The following is a 20,316-nucleotide window of genomic DNA, read 5'->3' on the forward strand; positions in this document are numbered from 1 at the left end:
CCATCTCCGGACCTCAGTGTGCCCGCCTGTAAAAGGGGCACATGGATCCCTAGCTGGTTCAGATGTCAGACACCAGCCCATGCCTGGCAGGTCACCTCTCCGAACCTCAGTCTTCTCATCTGTAAGATGGGACTCCACCTAGTGACTGCCTCATACCGTTGTGAGCACCTCAGGGCCTGGGTCTGGATGCTTCTCAGGGTGCTGCTGACGGGGACGGCTCCATCAGGGGCCCTGGTCACTCTCCAGCCAGGAACACTTGAGGCCCCAGGGACCCTGTGCCCTTGTTGGAAGTGGGTTCCCAAGTCACGTATGCAGCTTTGCCCTGAAGTTGGTTTGAACCGTAAATGCTGGCCTTGGGGGGTGCTGTTTGGAAGCCCCCTCCCTGCAGGAGACAGGCCAGGCAGTGTTTCCTATCTCCAGAGTGGAGATAAGGGAGGATTCATGGAGAGAGGGCCTTCTCCCTGCTCCAGGCCGGGCAGGCATCCTCCAGCGGGCCAGGGCCTCCTGCCTTCCCCTGGCAGGAGGCCGTCTTTAGGAAGGTGCCCCTCATGCCTCTGTGGACGCACCCGTGGGTTGGCAGAGTTGATGTTTTAAATCCCATCGTGCGCACGGAGCAGGCATGTCCCATTCTACCGAAGGAAGCCAAGGGCTCGTTTGCATCTCTGGTAAGATTTCTCTGTGGGTCCCAAGAAGCCTAGCAATTTCTACAGCACCAGGGGAGGTTGCCTTTGAAGTGCTTGCCATCCCGGCCTGTGATCCGCAGACACCCAGGCCCAGGCCACCCTCCAGGTCCAGGTGGAGGCTGACCTCGGGGGTGGGGGTCCCGTTTGCAGCAGCCCTAGGAGCCCCCCGATGACCCCTCCGTGTCTCTGCCTGAGACAAGCCCTTGGTTCTGGGCTGGGTCTGCTGCCCTCTGTCACGCCCACCTGGACCCCTACCATGGACGCGCACGATCTTTGGAAGGAAGCTTCCAACCCTCCTTGGCGTCTAGCTGGCGCTGTTGGCTGTAACACCCACTCCTTGTGACGTGGGCGTCGTCAGAGCATGGTGGCCGGGCTCCAAGGGTGAGTATCCTGAGACAGAGACAGAGAGAGAGACAGAGAGAGAGATGGGCCACTGTAGCACACCCAGTCCCACGGTCAGGATACAGAAGAGTTACACCAGCACAGGGATCCCTCATGTTGCCCTTTCACAACCACACTCACCTCCTTCCACCTCCATCACCCCTGGCAACCGCTCATTTGTCTCCGTCTCTAGAATTCTGTCATTTCAAGGATGTTATATAAATGGAATCATACAGTATGGAACCTCTTGGGATTGGCTTTCTTCACTCTATAGATAATGGCCTTGGGATCCCTCCTGGTGGCTCTAGATCACCCCCTTTTGGGTGGTGTTCTGCGCTGTGGATGCCACGGAAGGGCATCTGAGTTTCTAGTTTGGGGCTGTTACACTAAAACTGCTATACATGTTTCTGTACAGGTTTTGGTGCAAACATAGGTTTTCGTTTCTCTGGGATAAACGCCCAAAGAGCGTGATTGCTGGTTTGTGTATTCGTTGCATGTTTATTTTTATAAGAAACCGCCAAATTCTTTTTCTGGAGTGGCTGCATTGTCCTGCATTCCCATCGAGTTCCCTCCAGCATTTGGCATTATGCGACTTTTGATTTTCGTCTTTACCATAGGTGTGTGGTGACATCTCCCCGTGTTTTCCCTTGTGTTTCCTTAATGGCTAGTGATGCTGGACGTTTTTGTGTACTTATTTGCCACCTGTCTATCTGGTTAGGTGAGGTGTCCATCCATGTCTTTTGCCCATTTTCTAGTTAAGCTGGTTGGTTTTGTTCTGTTGAGCTGTGCACACTCTTTCTATCTTCTGGATAAATATATCCACCATTCCTTTGTCGTGTGTGTGGCTTGCAAATACTCGTCCCCGTAAAAAGCCTGTCTTTTCATCCTCTTTGTAGCGTCTTTCATGAAGCGAAAATGATAAACTCACTGAGGTCCAACTGACTGACTTCTCCTTTTGTGGGTCGTGCTTTTAGTGTCAAGCGTAAGACTCGCCAATTCTAGGCCTTGGTTTTCTCCTAAATGGTTTTTGGGTTTCCATTTTTCAGGTGAGCCCACGATCCGTGCAGGGTTCATTCCTGTATGAGGTGTGAGGTTCAGGTCAGGGTTCACCTTGATTGCCTGTGGATGTCTGACCTTAGAAATCGCTCGCTGTCATGATTTCAACCTTGTTTCCACTGGTCAGGGCACCTGGGGCTGTGGGGAACATAGACTCCCACCTCTCAGGCTCTGGAACAGACCGTCCACCGCGGGGTTGTACCCTGGAGTTTCAGGAGGGCACTGCTCCTCTGGGATCACAGGCTTCAGATGACCGTCCATTCGTGTAGAAGTGAGCCTCGAGCAGCAGATGGCCAGTGGGGTGGCGATGATCACTCAGCACCCCGGCGGGAGACAGCGGGCCCGTTCAAGGGGGGTGAGGGGAGGCTCCCAAAGGGGCGAATCACAGAGGTGTGGGCGGCACTGCAGAGCTGACCAGGGATAGGCAGCACCCGGGGCCTGGCCACCCACTGGCTGAGGGGGCCTGGGAGGGGCCGCATCTCCAGGGCCCAGTGAAAGCAGAGGCTTTGGGGGGGCTTCTCACGCTACGGCTGTAAGTGGAGAAGAAACACAGTTATTGACGAACCTGCAGCCCAGCAGTAGGGGAGCTGGGAATCGATACCCTGCCCTCCCTCCCGTCCCCTGCTGGGGCCTCCCAGTGACTGATCCAACTGCGTATGGGCTGGACGGTGTCCCTCAAATCCATATGTTGAAGTCCTAACCCCCCAGGACCTCAGAATGCGATAGTATTTGGAGATGAAGCCTTTAAAGAGGTGACTGAGTTAGAATGGAGTCATGTGGCTGGGCCCTGCTCCAGTCGGACTGGTGTCCTCATAAAAAGGGGAGATGAAGATGCTGAGAGCCCCGAGGGACAACCACGTGAGGACACAAGGAGAAGGCGGCCGCCCACACGCCGGGGAGGGAGGCCTGCGGAGGAGCCAACGCTGCCCACACCTCACAAGTGGATCTGAAATCATCACAAGCCAAGACACAGCCCAGGGTGCCTCCATTTCTAGGGATTTCTTCCTAATCTAAGAGTAAGCCAGTTGCAATACTTGGACATCAGGCTCCAGGGGGCAGCAGACGAGCGATGGAGGCTGTAATGTCTGAATATTTTTGAGGCTGAACAGCAGCACACATCCTCCTCAGCTGGAAAAACACACACACACACACACACACACACACACACACACACTACAGAGCACAATAAGTAAAATCTGTCTGTGCGTCCCGTTGCCTCGTGGTAAAATCCGAACTCTTCTGCACAGACAGCGCTGCCTGCTCTGCACCCACCTCGCCAGTGTGTTCCTTCCCATCCCCCTGGATCCCTGGACTCCAGCCGTGCTGAGTACCTGGAGTTCCCCCGACACAGCACTCTGCTCCTGCCTTTCCTCGTGCTGTTCCCTCCTCCCGGGAACCCTTCCTGCCCCTCTACCTAGAAACAGTCTGCTTATCCTGTCCAGGCTCCAAAGAGAGGCTGCTTCCTCCAGGCAGACCTCTCTGACCTCCCGGGCTGGGCTGGGCTTTAACTTTTCTGCTTCCTATTTGGGTCCACTACCCAGTTTTCAAGCTGTGGCTTCACTTGTCCTCCGAAGATGGGTGAGCTTCCTCCGATGACTTTGCTGTCCGCCTGTGTGCAGCTAGTTCTCTCTAAATGTCTGCAATGATTTTTGTTTATAGTGCAAAGGACTATTAAAATACAAGTTACTATTATAATAATGGTTATAGTAATTATCGTTATTATGGAGTCGGGCTTTGGGGTGGCTGGCAGTTTGTTTATGGGGCTCGTGTTTGCCTGAAGGGCCTCTTTCATGCCAGTTCGAAATGGATGGTTATTGCAGACAGCTGGTCTCCTGCCTGAGCACAGTTTTGTTTTGCGTTGTTTTGTTTTAATCCTTCGAAGGGAAGTTAGAGCCTGTCCGGCCCCGTTACGGGGACGTGGTGCAGCCATCCGTAGTCACTGAAGTTGCTTGTTACAAAGCAGCAAACAGACCCGTTCCCGGGCATCGCTGGCACCACACAGCTGCTGCTGGACGCTGCCTCTCTCTTACGGCAAATGCACTTCCTAGGGCTGAGCCCCGTGAGAGGGTGACAGAGGGTGGGGAGGACGGGGACGAGTGTGCATTTGCGATCGAGAGAGGACCCTGGCAGCCACGTCAGGGGACCAGCTGCCTGCAGGCTGTCGCAGGAGGCGGATGAAAGGACTCCTGGCCTCCATCACGGGCGTGGAGATTTCTGCAGCTCCCCCCGCTTCCAAAGGGGCATTTGGGGCTGGAGGGTGGGGAGTTTGTCCCTGCTGCCTGGCCCAGCGGGCTGCACTTTGCTCTCCTGCCTTCACCCCTGGGGCCCTGGCCCCGGCACCGCCCTGCAGGCTCGGGCGGCCCCGGGTCACGCGGCTGCAGAGCCCCTGCTCCAGGGTCGACGGCCCATCGGCGGGGTCCCCACCCCTGTGCGGAGCAGGTATGAAAGTGACCGGCAGCTGAAAAGTTATTGCCCGGAAGCACGTTGTTAGGGTTTTTTTTTTCTCAGAAATATTTATTGCTTTTGTGAAGTTGGTGAGTCCACAAGGATGTGGAAGCATCCAGGGCGGGACTGGGCCAGCTGACCTCAGGACCCCTCCAAGCTCAGTGTCCAAGATGCTGAGATTTAATATAAAGAAGGAGAAATGCAATAAAGGAGCTGACGAGTGTTTGCGCCGTCTGGAAGGGAAGAACGGCAGCGCTGTGCTTTTCCTGTTTCTCTGTCCCTGGGATGCAGCTGCCGCGGAGCCCGTGTGCCCTGGGGAGGCCGGGCTGGATGGACTCAGCCCCGCCCGGAGCCCCTTGGCCACACAGAGGGGCCTAGCTGGGCTCCTGGGTGGGGCGGGCGTGCTGCGTTCTGACCGACCACTGATGCGGGGGGAGGATCACACCGCGCCGTGGCAGCGTGTTGGGGCCGCACCTCCCTGCTGGGCTCAGCCGTGGCGCTTCCTCTAGCAGCTCGGCCTCGTCCTCGGGTCTCAGAGAACGGGCAGCTCATCCTCCAGATGCTCGCTCTGCGTGTGAGAATGCCTGAGACGTCTCAGCCGGGCTGATCGGCGGGTCCTCGCAGGGTTCCAGGAGCCTCCAACCCAAGCTATTGATTCTTTTTTTTTGAACTGTGAAGTAGGCAAGTCTTTTAAACGCAGGAGAGCCCAATTTCCCAGATTTTCCCACCCACCCCGTGACTTCTTCCCAGGTGTGGGGTATTTTAAGCAGTTGTAAACACCCTTTTGGCCAGACTTTTCATTTCTGATAGTGACCATATTTATACAAATTTCTGTCACAATTCATGGTCTAAGAGAAGATCTCTTTCAAACTCAGGCGTCGGAATTTTTATAGCATTTCCATCTGGAGCAGGCACAGTGCAGGGCTCAGTGGGGACACCCTCATGGTGCTGATGTTCCAGGGGTGGCAGATAATCCACAAATGAATAGGATGTGATTTCAGGCTGAGCTAAGTGCGGCGAAGGAAGATGAGCAGGGGAAGCCGTCAGAGTTGTGGACACTGAGAGGCCCTCTAGGGCAGCGTGGCCGGAGCTGATTTCTCCAGGAGGTGATGTTTGATCAAATCTGGAGTGAAGGAGGGAGCAGGACTCGTGGAGGTCTGGCAAAGGGAGCGGCAGGTGCAAAGGCCCTGAGTAAGGACTGGGCTCAGCGTATCCAAGGCCCTGCTCTGGGAACAGCTGACCACAGCCCTAGAAACAAGGAGAGGAATCCTGGGGGCTGGGGGGATGGGGCAGTGAGAAGCCAGAAGGTTCAGGGAGAGGGAACACGATGTAGGAGGATGAAGGGAAGGTGGATCGTCCACGCTCGGCCATAGCCAGAGTCCGGAAGGGGACGCACAGGCACGCCTATGCATTTGAACTACATGTGAACTCTTGCAAGAGACAGGAAGGTCAATTTAAACAGATGTTAAAAAAAAAAAAAAAAGTGGGGGGGAGGGGAGGGGATTCATGTATTAGTTCATGGGACTGAGAATTCCAGGGAAAGGTCTGGCTTCAGGTAAGGCTAATCCAGGCGTCAAACAAATTCATCAGCACCTGGTGTCTGTGTGTGCATGTCTGTGCGTGTGTGTGTGTGTGTGTGTGTGTATCGCTCTCCATGTCTTGGCTCACTTCTGCCACACCAGTGGCTTCTCTCTTACATGCCCACTCTACTTACGAGCACCTACTATGTGCCATATGCTGTGCTCGGCTCTAAGAGTGCAGAGATGTGTTAAAGCGGAGCTGTGGGACTGACTTCTATAGCTTGATTTACGTGAACACTTGGTGTGGAAGTTGAGCCAGCTCATGGCCTGCCCTGGGGCCTGAGGCCTCTCTGAGCCCCAGGTCTTCACTGCCATACCTATCAGGGTCACTGCATGTCTGAAAGCTCCTGGCCAGGGCTCTGGTGCAGAGTCAGTCCCCGTGAAAGGGAGTTTCCTTTCCTCCAGAATGAAGGGAGGGAGGGGCAAGAGGGAGTGTGAACTTGACCCCCTGATGTAATAACTCCCATTTAAGAAAGCAGCTCCTGCTTGAAGTCACATTTAAGGACAAAATTGTAATATTCTTATGAAAGGACACTCATATTCTCAAAACTTTCTCATGAGCGGAAATTGCACAGTGGGGTGAACTTCCTCCCAGAAATAGTTTGCCTGGGGCCTCACTGTCCAGGCCTGAGATGGGCCCTGGGTGGCTGCCTGGTGCTTGGGGTCTGGCTGCCCGCAGCCCCCTTGAGGCTGCCCACCTGTTGATGCAGCTGTGGAACATCCAGAGAGGCTGTGATTATTCCCCCTGTGCCATTCGGGACGAGGAGGACAGGAATAAACCTTCTCCCTTAGCGTTGAAAGGACCTGGGATCACCTGTTTTAAATCCTGATGACTGTGTCAGACTCATGTAGAGCAGTCTCCAAGCCAGAGTGAATTATGATGGCAAAGCCCACTGCCCAGTATTTCCTCTAAAGGGCACTTCTAGTGGGGCCGGATCCATCTGGGGGCACATGCCCTGCAGCGGTTCTGCCCTGGGAGTATGCCTGGACAAGTGGGCCAGACAGTTAGCATCCAGGCCAGGGTCCCACTAGGCCCCTGAAGACACCTGCTTCTGGGAGAATGGACCTCCTGGGGCATCAGCAGTGCTGTCCAACAGTTAGGACGTGGCTCTAATGCCGTCCTTGCTGTCCTGGGATCTTAAGGGACTCCCTCTCCTCTCTGAGCCTCAGTTTACTCCTTTTACCTACAGTAACATTCTGGCCTTTGTATTTGGACATCTCCACCCATGGAATGGACAGTCTCCCTTTGGTAATGATCCCCCTGTCTATGGAGGTAATCAAGCCATAACTTCAGCCATGATCGTACGTCGTACATTCATAATCAGATATTTGCTGAGGCGCTACGGTGTGCCAGGCACAGCACAGGAGACTCTTGTCCTCTGGAGCTGAAATTCAAGGCAGAAGGCAGAAAATAAACAAGTACACAAGAGCTTCGGAGAGGGGGTGTGTGGGACAGGGTGTGACAAGGGAAGGCAAGGGTCAGGAAGGCTTCTCCGAGTCAAGACCTGAAGGATGAGAGGGTGCCAGCCCTCAAACAGTGAGGGAGGAACCTTCTCGAAGATAGAGTCTCGTGCAAGGTCCAGGCTGGAGGGAGTGGCTGGCTCAGCATGGGTGTGGGTCTGTGGGGACCTGGGCATCCTAGATGTGGGCTGAGAGGAGTCTGCGAAGGGTGGGTGTGGGGGGAGAGGAAAGGAGAGGATCCAGGGGATGCTTCGGCTTGCTCAGCAGGGGGTGGTGACATGGGTTACTGAGAAGCAGAGGGGGAAGCAGAGGGGCCCTGGGACTTGACAGGAAGGGAGGAGCCAGGAGTCTGGTCTGGCAGCAGGAGTTTGAGCCGCCTGAGAATGTCCTGGTGGCGCTGCGGGGTGGCAGCTGGGGTCAGAGCGTGGAGATCAGGGAGGGCCCATCCCATGGAGGGTGGTTGAAGCCCTGGCAGTGGGCGACCCAGGGGCCCAGCCCACTTCTTGGCTAGTTCCCACATTTTGCAGCTAAAGTAAATGGCATTTACAGAAAGGGACTTTGCCTGAGGTTACGCGGAGAGTCGGGGCAGAGGTGGACTAGAGCCCAGGTCTCCCGACCACTGGCCCATAGCGTGTGATGATGATTTTAGTGAAAGCTGATTGGCCATCTGCTGTATCCCAGACTGTTGTGTGTAGTAACTCATTCAGTTTCCACAGCAACCGGGAGTGAAGGCACATTTTACAGATGAGGAAACAGGCACAGAGAGGTTAAGTACCTCGTCCAAGGTCACACAACTGGTCAGTGGCAGAGCCAGGAATGACTGTGACCAGCTCCTGGGGGCGCACAGGTGGTTGGGGGTGACATGTCACATGCAGATAAACCGAGACCAGCCCGGGATCAGTATGGTGAGAGGGGGAGGCAAGGGAAGGCCTCACGGGGAAGGTGACACTTGAGCCCAGACCTGTAGGAGGTAAGGGAGCCACGTGGACATGGGGAAGTACGTCGCAGGAGGTCAGCCCGTCGCTAAGGCCTGGGACACACAGGCTGTCCCTCAGGGGCGGCCGCGGAGGGTGTGGAGAGGAGGGATGCGTCCTGACATGGGCTGAGTGGGCTCGTCCGGCTGCGTGTGGAGAGCAGGCTCTGGGGGGAGGGCAGAGGGGACCACGACCGTGAGAGAAAGGGGGAGGCGGTGGTCAGCTCCGGCGAGGACAGTGCGGGTGGGGAAGGAGCGGATCCTGGGAGATTCTGAAGGTGGAGCCGCCCGTTATCGGCTGACGGACGCGATGGGGGCGTGAGAGCAGGGGGGCCCGGGCCGACCCTGGTGTCGGGCCTGAGCTCCTGGGGAGGCGGTCGGGCCCAGCTGAGACAGGGACGTTGTAGGAAGGGGATCCCTTCCAGGGCCCGAGAGCGGGGTCTTGTCTAACACGCGGAAATGAATTGTCCCAGGACACACACGTGCTGACAAAGTAAGAGACTTTATGGGGAAGGGGCGCCCGGGCGGAGAGCAGCAGGGTGAGGGAATCCAGGAGAACTGCCCTGCCACGTGGCTCGCAGTCTCGGGTTCATGGTGATGGGGTTCGCTTCCTGCTTGTCTCCAGCCAATCATTCTGACTCAGGGTCCTTCCTGGTGGCGTGTGCATGGCTAAGCCAAGATGGATTCCAGCGCGAAGGACTCTGGGAGGTTGGCAGGACATATTATGGGCCGGCGTCTCCTCCCTCCTTGTGGCCCCTCCCGAGTTCTCCCTGCTAGTTTTCGGTGACAGCACCCTGGTGCTTATCGGACCTGCTGTTGTGACACAGCTCAGGCAAGTGGGCCTGGCCAAGGTGGGCGGCTTCAGCCAGTGGTTCCCTAACAGGAAGGCCGTGGTGGGTTCACTTCATCCAGCTGAGGTGGAGGCGTCCGTCAGGCCTCTGAGCAGATGTACCGAGAGGGCTGGTGGATACTCGGGTCTCAGCCCTGGGAGGAGCTTGAGGCTGACCGTGTCGATGTGGCTTTCAGCCCACGTGCATTCTTGTGGGAGGCTGAGACCCTCTTGTTGAAACAGGAGACAGAACTTTCTGGGAGTTGGGCAGGGCTGAGGCCGCCAGGGTGAGAGCCCCGGGCCATGCTGACCACACAGGGCTCTGGGACGGTCCTCGGAAGGCCCAGGAGGCGGAGGACTTGCAAGGTGGCCCTCCATCCAGCTGGGTGAGGCTGCTTTGGGTCTGGCCCCCAGGGCTCTGAGGCCACACCTGCCCCGTGCGGGGTCCCGGCCGGGAGGAAGGGCTGCCTCTGTCCGGCTGGGTCCCCGGGGGCGGGCAAGGGTCAGCGGCTCAGCTGTGCCAGTGGGAGGGGGCGCAGGGGCACGAAGGCCAGGGGTCCGCCCATCTCCTCACACACCTAACGTGGCTGGAGTACATGAAAAATTCCCAACAAGGTGCCCATCGAGGAGACTCTTGGATTTTGTTTCAATAGTGACTGATCTGGAGCTGAAATGTCCGGGGAATCCTCAGGTCATTGGAAGTTCTCCAGATTTTGTCAACACTGTAATTCCTTCCAGACTTCTTGGGGAAAGGAGAAAACTCAAAATTCCAGGGAGTTGGGTTACTACTGGCCTTTCAAGGAAATCATTTGGGTTTTTAATTTTTTCTTCCTCTTGAAAATAACGAGGCATGCGAGGGTTTCTCCCAGGCGGTCTTTGCCTGCCGAGCGGTGGAAAAATCATACAGAGTCTTTGGGGTCAGAGAGAACCAGCTGAGTGATGGGCATTTATCACTCCCAGTTCACAGATGGGGAAACTGAGGCCTGGGATGCTGAGGGACCTCCCCAGGGACACACCGTCCTGCCTGAGGCAGGGCCCTGAGCTACCACATGCCTGCGGTATGACCTCAGGGAGGTCACTTTGCTCGTCTGTACAAAGGGGACACTGGCAGTCCCCCCCTCCCCACAGAGTTATCGTGTGAGGAAAGAACAAGGTAATTGGTACAGAGACCTCAGAACAAGGACCTCGGTGCACGCGGCACTTCGCCCGCTGGTCGCTGTGATCTCTGCTGTCCTCAGCCCCTCGCAGTCTACTTGGCACCCACTGCTAGGGGCTAAAGTCCTCTTGCTGGAACACCAGTTCGTCCCGTCACCCCTCTGCTCCAGGACGTTCTTTCTCAGCAACTGAGCCCCACACCTGGCACTGCTGTCCTCACCTCGTTCCTCCATTCAGCAACTGTTTATGGAAGACGGACCCACTGGGTGTGGCCCTGCTCCAGCACCTCCTGGCTGTGGTTGCATCTGCCCCCGGCCCCCACCCACCTGGGCAGGCTGGAGGCTGAGACCTCACCGTCCTCGGAGGTCTCGGCGGGGGAAGGAGGGAAGAAGAAAGTGTCAAACTTTTTTTTTTTTTTCCAAAATGTGATTTGGACACATGAGCAAATGGGGACGGGTGGCGGCTCTCCTGCTGCAGGCATCTGGGGGGCCTGCGCACCCTGCCCCGGTTCTGGAGGCGTGAAGACACATTTTGGGCTCTCGTCCAGGAGGTGGCTGCCCCCAGGTCTCCTCCAAGAAGCCTCTCTCGTTGCCCCCTCTGACCCTTTGGCCTGGACACTTGCTCCCCGCTATGACCCGTTGGGGACCCTCGTGCACGCTCAGCCCCGAGCAGGAGGCTCCCTGCTGAGCTTTGCTGACATCCGTCCCAGGACCAGCAGCGAGCTGGGCTTTCCAGATGCTTCCTGTGAAATGACAGGCGTCAACAGAAGCTCATGTGACGACGTGGAGCTATTTTACCTACAAAACGCAGTCCGCTCGCAATTGACTGGCACTGACCGGCCAGGAGGAGTTTTCTGGATTTGCTTTAACAGGGAGGAATAGACACATCTTAGCCTCCTGGCTTCTCCTGGTGGTCTAAGGGACCTTGGAGACGGCCCAGTCCCCCATTTAATTCTGCATGCCCTTTCCACCAACCCAGATTCTTGCATGCCTCCAGGGCCAGGGAGCTCTGTTTTTTAGGTACAACCATCGTCTTGAGACACCTGTAGTTACTGAGCAGTTTTTGTGATGGAGCCGCAATCTCTACCCCCTTGTGGGCTGTGGGGCGTGGCTTCCCTGGCTCCACCTGCTCCCCTGCCCTGGGGCAGCTGCGTCAAGTCCGCGGGCAGGCCCGCCGGCCACTCCTCCCCGGCTAGGGGTCCTCAGCAGACAAACTGGTCTCTGTCACAAACGGAGCCCCCAGAATTCCAGATCTCACTCTCAAGGACCCATCCCCACGCCATCCCTGGAGCTCAATGGGATGACTGCTGGGAAGAGTTTCCAGGAGATAAGGGAGGCCCGGTGTGTGAGGATGAAATCAGCGCCACTGAAGATACAATGCTTGTTCAGGATCTGACGGAGCCTGTTTGGATACGTAATTGTCATTCTGAGTGCATCCCCCCTTTGTGAAAATCATCTGTCCGAAAGAGTTCAGAATTCTCCCCAAGGGGACAGTAGACGCGTTTAAAGAGGGCAGTGGCTTTGGTTGGACCATTTCTAAGGTTCCAGCTCGCTGCCTTCAACATGATCCAGGACTACCGATTGTTTTGCCACAAATATCTTTTACGACTGAACATTTACAGAAGGAAGTCTCTCGGGCTTCTCCCCACCGGAGCGGGTAGCCGGCTGACCGTGTGATTCCACGCGCTGGTCCCGGGGTGCCCAGCTTCCGGCCTCATCGGTCAGGACAGCCTGGCCATGGTATTGGAAGTGTCCTTTCTGCTGGTGGCATCCTAACTCAGAGCGTTCACGCACTCTTCTTGGGAGTTGGAAGCTCCTTAGTGAAGCTTTTAACAATGGCCGTGGAGAGAATTATCTGGACTCGTTAAACCTCAGTGTCCCGTCACGATGTGAGAGGAGGAAAGAGCGTCCTCTCGTTCATCTGCTTCTTTGTTCTTTGTCCTGCTGGGCCCTGCCTGCTGCCCTGCCATACTCCCCGCCCACGCCCAGTGCCTCTCTGGGTCCTTCACACACTGTGTCCCCTTAGCCCGGCTCAGCCTTCCCACTGAAGCAACACGTTATTCACCGAACACTGTTCCCTGAACATGCGTTAATCCCATGTCAGCTGTGCACAGATGCCTTGCTCGGCTTCAGGAATTTAGCGGGGAGCGGGGGAATTTACCCAGGGGCTCATCCAGGGCCTGAGTAAGCCCTGGGCATTATCTAGGCCTAGGGGAGGGGAGGACCTCCCCACTGTGCAAAGGCCCTGAGCCGGTCAGTGGGAGGCACTGTAAAAAGCCCATGTGAGTTCAGGATGGGGACAGCGGCCATTCTGTCCATTGACTTAGGACCAAACCCTGCCCCTTCCCACCCAACTGCCTTCCTGGGCTGATATAGTCAGAGGGCTTGAGTCTGAATCCTGGTCTGTCACTGCTGATAGCTGTGTGACCCGGGCCAGTGGCTTCCCCTCATGAAGGCTTGGTTCTCTCATCTGTGAAACTGGGGGGAGGCTGTGCAAATCATAGGACCAGCTCGCAGGACTTTGGGCAAGTCTAAGTGGATGTGTGTAATGCACCTGACACTCTGCCATGGTTAGTACTAAGTGAATGTGTGCTGCTGTTTTCTGTTGTTATGATTATTATTACTCCTTTGGTTCAAAGCTGATGACTTGTGGAGGCTAGTGGGTAAGGTCACAGGCTTTGCCATTAAACTTGGGAGTCAAGTAGTGCCAGTTCCTCTGTCTGCCTGTGGTGTGACCTTAGGCAAGTCACTTCACCTCTCTGAGCTGCATTTTCTTTTCTTTTTCTTTCTTTCTTTTTATTTTTTTTGCGGTACGCGGGCCTCTCACTGCTGCGGCCTCTCCTGTTGCGGAGCACAGGCTCTGGATGCGCAGGCTCAGCGGCCATGGCTCACGGACTCAGCCGCTCTGCGGTATGTGGGATCTTCCCGGACCGGGGCATGAACCCGTGTCCCCGGCATCGGCAGACGGACTCTCAACTACTGCGCCACCAGGGAAGCCCCAAGAAACAACTTTTTTTTTTTTTTTTTTGAGCTGCATTTTGTTATCCACAAAATGGGGACGCTAATTCTAAGAGAGCCTTCTGATATGTGCTTGCATGTATTGGCATAAGGACAGGCTACATACATGAATTGGCTCGCCCTGGTTGTGCTGAGAGAGGGGAAATGGAGCTGGCATGGACCCGGAGAAAGCAGGCACGGGGATACTGGGAACTTGCTCTGTGCACGTGCCTTTTCTGTTAGATGTGCTCCAAGGAGCACGCATTCCTTTTGCAATTAAAACAAAGCAGCCCCCAAAGTGGAAGAGTTAAATGAGATAGAGGTCCTACCTTCTTCCCAGGGCGCAGTGAGGATTGAATGAGTTAATACCTGTAAACTGATTAGAATAGGGTCTGCTATGTGGTAAGTGCTGAGTAAATGTTAGTTGTTAATAGTAATAATAAATTATTATTATTACCATCACCGTTACTTTTCAAGCAGCTCTGCAAAATCATTAGCCTCTGTCGTCACCCTGAGAGAGGTGAGGTCCTCTTTAATCCTGGGGGCGTGGGGTACCCAGGGGTGCTGAGAGTCACCTGTTCCGGGCAGGAAGGTAAGAAGCCCCACGTGCTTCTGGGCAGGGCGGCAGCCCCTGTGAAGGGCCCCCACGCTCTTATCGAGTGCTGCCAGCTTTGGGGGCCCCTCTGTACTAGGGGGGGAAGGGCAGGTGTGTTCCTTTAGTCTGGTGACTGAGACGCCCTTGAGAGTCTGATAAAGCCTGAAGGTAGAGAGGAGATGTCTGGGTGGAAACTGAGTCAGGTTCAAGCACCGGACTTGCAACCGTGACTTCCAGCCCTCCTCTAGCCCTGGCAGGTTGGAAGGCAGGGGACGGGCCCCCGAGGCCAAGAGCGGAGGGCGGCTCTTGTGGGTCACCAGGTGGATGGCTAGGGAGCTCCTCGTGGGCTTCTCCCCTTTCTGCAGCCTGGGACCCCGAGCACTGGCCCAGGAAGAAGCAGGAGGATTTGGTTTTATTTTAAGATGCAGGAGAACTTGAAAGAGGTGTGTAAGCATTTCGCAGAATGGGTCTCTGTAGACGTCGTTTGCATGACAAGTGTCTAAATCATCAGAAATAGGGAAGAAACTGCAGATGAGGATGAGCAGAGATACCCTGGAAACGGAGGCCTTTCAGTACTTATTTCAAGTTGATGACAACGCCCTTGGGTTTGGGATTGGGGGAGAGGAAGTGGGAAACAGGTCCGTTGGGAGTTGGGGCTGATTCATGCCTTGTGAGGCCTGAATCATAGAACTTATATAGTTTGGTGCGGTGCTTTTTAAGAAAAAGACCCCAGAATTATGTGTCAGGTATGAGAAGGGGCCAAACAAGTGAGGGCCCTGCAGTTTCAGCCTCCATAGCTTCCCGGGAAACCTGCCTCTGGTGGTGAGTCAAACCCAGGGTTTTAGTAAGACAACCTTTGTCTGCGTGTCCACTCTGCCCCTATAGGCTGTGTGACCTTGACCCGGCCACCTCTCCTGTGTGGACCCCCAGAGGGTACATACTAAGGCCCTGTACTCACATATGAGAAAGACAGTGATGAGAGTGTGGATTTCCTCCCCAAGGAGAGATGAAAGACACAAGGCTGTTTAAAGGCTGTTTAAAGACTTCAAATCGGCCGCTGTACCATATTTAAATGCTGTTTTGACTCACGCTCCCATTAAGCTACTTAACAGCCGCCTAATGCGTCTCGTATTTTTATTGTTTTGCATCTCATGCGAAGATACCAGCAATGTTGTAAAACCTCCCATGGGACTGGAGCGGCCCTCCTCTCTGTCGGCTGCAGTCCCCCCACCATGACCCCCGCTGCCCTGGCCTGGACTGTGTGCGTGCCCATATGCGTGTGGGTGACGTGTGTGTGTGGGGGGAGGTGGCTGTGGACACTTGTGGGGTTTCTCTTTTGGAGACTCTTGCCTCCTTAGTTTGTGCTGAATGCACCCGTGCACGCGCGCGCGTGCACACACACACACACACACACACACACACACACACAAGCAAGCCTCAGTGCCCAAGCTGGTGCCTTGCTGTGATGGCTTTGGTCCTAGCTCTGTGGTGGCCCACCCCCATCCAGATCAAGTCAGCTTCAGGTCCAGCTTGACCTAGGGGCTCAAAGTATGACCTCAGGAGTTACCTTAGCCCTGCTCTCCATGTTGGCCTCACTCTCTGGGCAGCGAGCTGCATGTAGTGGCCCTGGCAGCCCCCACAGAGGGCAGAGAGCTTCTCATCCACAATAGTTCTGTTGTAAGTCTTGGCATGGGTTTGCTGGGCCCAGGTCACATGTTCAGCCTCAAACAGGTGACTGAAACAAAGGCAGTGAAATCTGTTGACTGGCCAGATCTAGGTTATATGCTCACCTTTTGATTCTGGTATTATAGAGGGTTAACTTCCCCTAAACCACGTGGACTAGGAAAGGCTGGGTAGGTAGCTGAGGGTCTTCTTATACTATTGGCATAAGATGAGGAGACAGAGGGCAGGCAGGAAAGGTAGTCACAGGTGTCCCCTACCCCACCCAGGGCAGTGAAGCATCCTGGGTCTGAGGGGTTAAGTTCACCCCACACCGAGTGGAGAACCCAACTCAGAACCCCTAAGAACCACACATATACCAGGGGTCATGGAGCCTGGAGTTGAGAGCCAAATGGAGACAGGGCCTGAGGCAAGCAGAGTGGAAACAAGCACAGGCTTTGCTGCTGGGGCTGCTGCCTTGGAGGCTGAGGCACAGGTGCCCAGGGGCTGTGTCAGTATGGAGCCCAGGTACTGGCAGGAAAGAGCAGGCAGGCTGAGGGCCTCTGGGGGGATTCTCCGGGGAACTTGTTAGAAATGCAGCATCTCAGGCCCTACTCCCGACCTCCTGAATCACAGTCTGAATTTTAATCAGGTCATCAGGTGATCCATGTGCACCGCTGCTCTAAAGACTCATCTCTTGTCTCTTAGCCCTCACACTCAAGGGTGGTGGCGCTTAGGTCTTCCGGGGTGCAGTGTGGCCCTGTGTATGAAGGAGCCTTAACCATATTCACACTCTGTGATGGAGCCAATATTTCTACTTCTGGGACGGTACTGAGCAACATCACCAGAGTCAGGGACAAAGAATGCTATGCACAGAGACTGTAAGAAACTATTGTGAACAATTCTATGTCAATAAATTAGACAACCTAGACGAGATGGATAAATTCCTAGAAACCTGCAACCTACCAAAATGGAATGAAGAAGAAATGGAAAGCTTGAACAGACCAATAATAAATATGGAGATTGAAAGAGCTGAATTACCAGGACCAGAAAAAAAGAAAAACCAACAAAGAGAAACCCAGGACCAGATGTCTTCACAGGGGAAATCTACCAAACATTTAAATAATAATTCATACTGATCCTTCTTAAGCTCTTCCAAAAACTAGAAGAAGGAACACTTCTGAAGTAATTTCATGAGCCAGCATTATTCTGACACCAAAGCTGGACAAAAAATTAGAAATAGAGCTACCATATGATCCAGCCATCCCATTTCTGAGTATGTACACAAAGGAATTGAAATCAGGATCTCAAGGAGATATCTGCCCCCCTGTTCATTGCATCATTGTTCACAATAGCCAAGACATGGGAGCAACCTAAACGTGCATTGACTGATGAATGGATAAAGAAAGTATGATATATACATGCAATGGGCTATTATTCCACCTTAAACAAGGGAATCCTGTCATGTCACAACATGGATGAACCTGGAGGATGTGATGCTCAGTGAAATGTCAGAAGGACAAGTTGTACATAATGCCACTCACATGAGGAAAAAATAGTCAAACTCGTAGGAGAAAGTAGAGCAGTGGCTGCCAGTGGCTGGGGAGAGGGAGATGGACAGGGGATGGTCCAAGGGTACAAAGTTTCAGTCATGCAACATGAGTAAGTTCTAGAGATTTGCATGGCATCGTCCACAGAGATAATAATGCCTTATTAAATGCTTGGAACTTGGCTAAGAGGATAGAACTTCTGTTAAGTGTTCTTAACACACACACACACAAAAAACAGTAAATAAAGGGGGTAGAGGAAACTTCTGGAGGTGATGGATATGTTTATGGCATTGATTGTGGTGATGGTTTCACAGACATATACTTATCTCCAAAGTCATCATCTAAATACATACAGCTTTTTCCGCGCTCCTGCAGGTTTGATGATGGCGGCTCGTGGTTTGGGGCTGTTGAGCCGTTTGCCCCTCCGTGCTCAGAGAAGTCAAGTCCAGCGTCCTCTCCGCAGGCTTCTCAGTTGCCCAGGAACGGTGGCCGCAGTCCTCGGGGAGCGCGGAGACAGGTTATTGTGAGACTCAGAAGAGAGTGTTTCTGTGAACACTGGCAAGTGCTGCAGCGGTGGAAGGACAGCTGTCATTTCTCATGAGTTTGTTCCAGGCTCTGAAGACAGGACTCCGAAAAAGACATTCTCTGAGGTGCAAAAAGAGAGACGAGAACAGGCCCAGCGGACTGTGTTAATCCACTGCCCAAATAAAATCAGCGAGAAGAAGTTTCTCAAGTACTTATCCCAACATGGATCTGTTAACAACCACTTTTTCTATGAAAGCTTTGGTCTTTACGCTGTTGTAGAATTTAGTCAGAAGGAAAGTGTAGCTTCACTGCAGAATGTAACTCGTACTCCAAGCCTGGGCAAAGAGGCTGCAATTCCATTCAGATCACATTACTTCAATTTAAAGTTGAAAACTCCATTAAACCAGACTTCTGAACAGTCAAGTGTTCAATGTAGGAATCAGTCTTCTCCTTCAAGCAAGAAGCTTTTTGAATTACTTTGTTGTGCAGAAAGTGTAGATGATCAGCTCAATACTCTCTTGAGGGAATTCCAGCGAACAGAGGAGAACACCAAGCTCCGATATCTCACCTGCTCTCTTATTGAAGATGTAGCAGCTGCGTATTTTCCGGACTGCACTGTTAGACCCTTTGGCTCTTCAGTGAACAGTTTTGGAAAATTAGGATGCGATTTGGACATGTTTTTGGATCTAGATGAAATTGAAAAATTTAGTACTCACAAGGCCTCAGGAAATTTTCTGATGGAATTTCAAGTGAAAAATGTCCCTTCAGAAAGAATTGCAACACAGAAGATCCTGTCTGTGATAGGAGAATGCCTTGACCACTTTGGCCCGGGCTGTGTGGGAGTACAGAAAATACTAAATGCTCGGTGTCCCCTTGTCAGGTTCTCACACCAGGCCTCTGGATTTCAGTGTGATTTGACTACTAACAATAGGATTGCCTTGAAGAGGTCTGAACTCCTTTATATATATGGTGCCCTGGACTCCCGAGTGAGAGCCTTGGTGTTCAGTATCCGATGCTGGGCTCGAGCACATTCGTTAACGAGTAGTATTCCTGGTGCTTGGATTACAAATTTCTCCCTTACCGTGATGGTCATCTTTTTTCTCCAGAGGAGATCACCCCCTATTCTTCCAACACTAGACTACCTAAAAACCCTTGCAGATGCAGAAGATAAGTGTATAATAGAGGCCGCAACTGTACATTTGTTCGCAACTTGAATAGAATTAAACCTTCAGGAAACGCAGAAACACTAGAATTACTACTGAAAGAATTTTTTGAATATTTTGGAAATTTCGCATTCAATAAAAATTCCATTAATATTCGACAGGGAAGGGAACAAAACAAACCTGAATCTTCTCCACTGCACATTCAGAATCCTTTTGAAACTTCTCTCAACATTAGCAAAAATGTAAGTCAAAGTCAGCTGCAAAAATTTATAGATCTGGCTAGAGAAAGTGCCTGGATTTTACATCAGGAAGATAAAGATTGTCTTTTGCCATCAAATAATCAGCCCTGGGGGCTGGCAGCCCTGCTGCTACCTTCTGTAGCAAATAGTATGTCTCTTGCCAAGAAGAAAAAGAAGCCTGCAAGTGAAAGAATTAAAAACTTGTTGGAATCCATAAAAAGTAGCAGTACAGAAAATTCCACAGCCACTAATGGGGTAAAGAGCAGTTAGTACTCAGGCATAATGGCTGCTCCTTTGCTTTCAGAACTGGTTTTATCCTATAAGGTGATCACTGGACTACCTGGAAGAATGGTGTGAAATTCTGGCAGATCACACTTTCATCCGATGTCTCTCTTTTCATGATCTTCTCATTGGGCCCCTTAAACTGGTCTGACACTCTGCGATGTTTTCAGTCTGAAAGCCAGTGGCACTGTATTAAAACACCAGCCATGAGAACAGGTGAAAGAAGATTGGAATATACTTCAGATAAAATATACAAAGCAAGTGGGAAAAATCAGTTTTACAATCAAACCATTGTTGAAATCTGCATCAGTCTCTGGGTGTAAATCATTTAGAAGGACTTCTAGGTATGTACATACGAAGGCACTGAATACAATAAAGCTGCAGAATTTGATAGTACTCTTTATTTTTATATTCTTCAAAGTATTCTTATTCACATATAAATAAAAACAGGGCCTCCCTGGTGGCGCAGTGGTTAAGAGTCCGCCTGCCGATGCAGGGGATACGGGTTCGTGCCCCGGTCTGGGAGGATCCCATATGCCGCGGAGCGGCTGGGCCCGTGAGCCATGGCCGCTGGGCCTGCGCATCCGGAGCCTGTGCTCCGCAACGGGAGAGGCCACAACAGTGAGAGGCCCGCATACCGCAAAAAGAAAAAAAAAAATAAAATAAAATAAAATAAATAAATAAATAAAAACAGATTGGTACTGATTTCCAAAAATGTTCATGTTTTTAAAACAGATGAATGCA

The 20,316-nt window shown here is 53.0% G+C and overlaps 1 protein-coding gene across 1 annotated transcript; it reads left to right on the forward strand.

The window, feature by feature from the left end:
* The first annotated feature begins 4,294 nt into the window (after positions 1 to 4,294).
* Positions 4,295 to 19,140, forward strand: LOC132497984 (poly(A) RNA polymerase, mitochondrial-like). The gene is given in 6 exon segments (XM_060111508.1): positions 4,295 to 4,559; positions 9,357 to 9,527; positions 9,727 to 9,794; positions 11,226 to 11,337; positions 17,976 to 18,986; positions 18,989 to 19,140. Coding segments are annotated over 6 exon segments (1,698 nt in total). The 3' UTR covers positions 19,060 to 19,140.
* Positions 19,141 to 20,316: the final 1,176 nt, after the last annotated feature.

The sequence above is a fragment of the Mesoplodon densirostris genome, chromosome 10, assembly GCF_025265405.1.
Source record: "Mesoplodon densirostris isolate mMesDen1 chromosome 10, mMesDen1 primary haplotype, whole genome shotgun sequence".
In the NCBI taxonomy this organism is placed as follows: domain Eukaryota; kingdom Metazoa; phylum Chordata; class Mammalia; order Artiodactyla; family Ziphiidae; genus Mesoplodon; species Mesoplodon densirostris.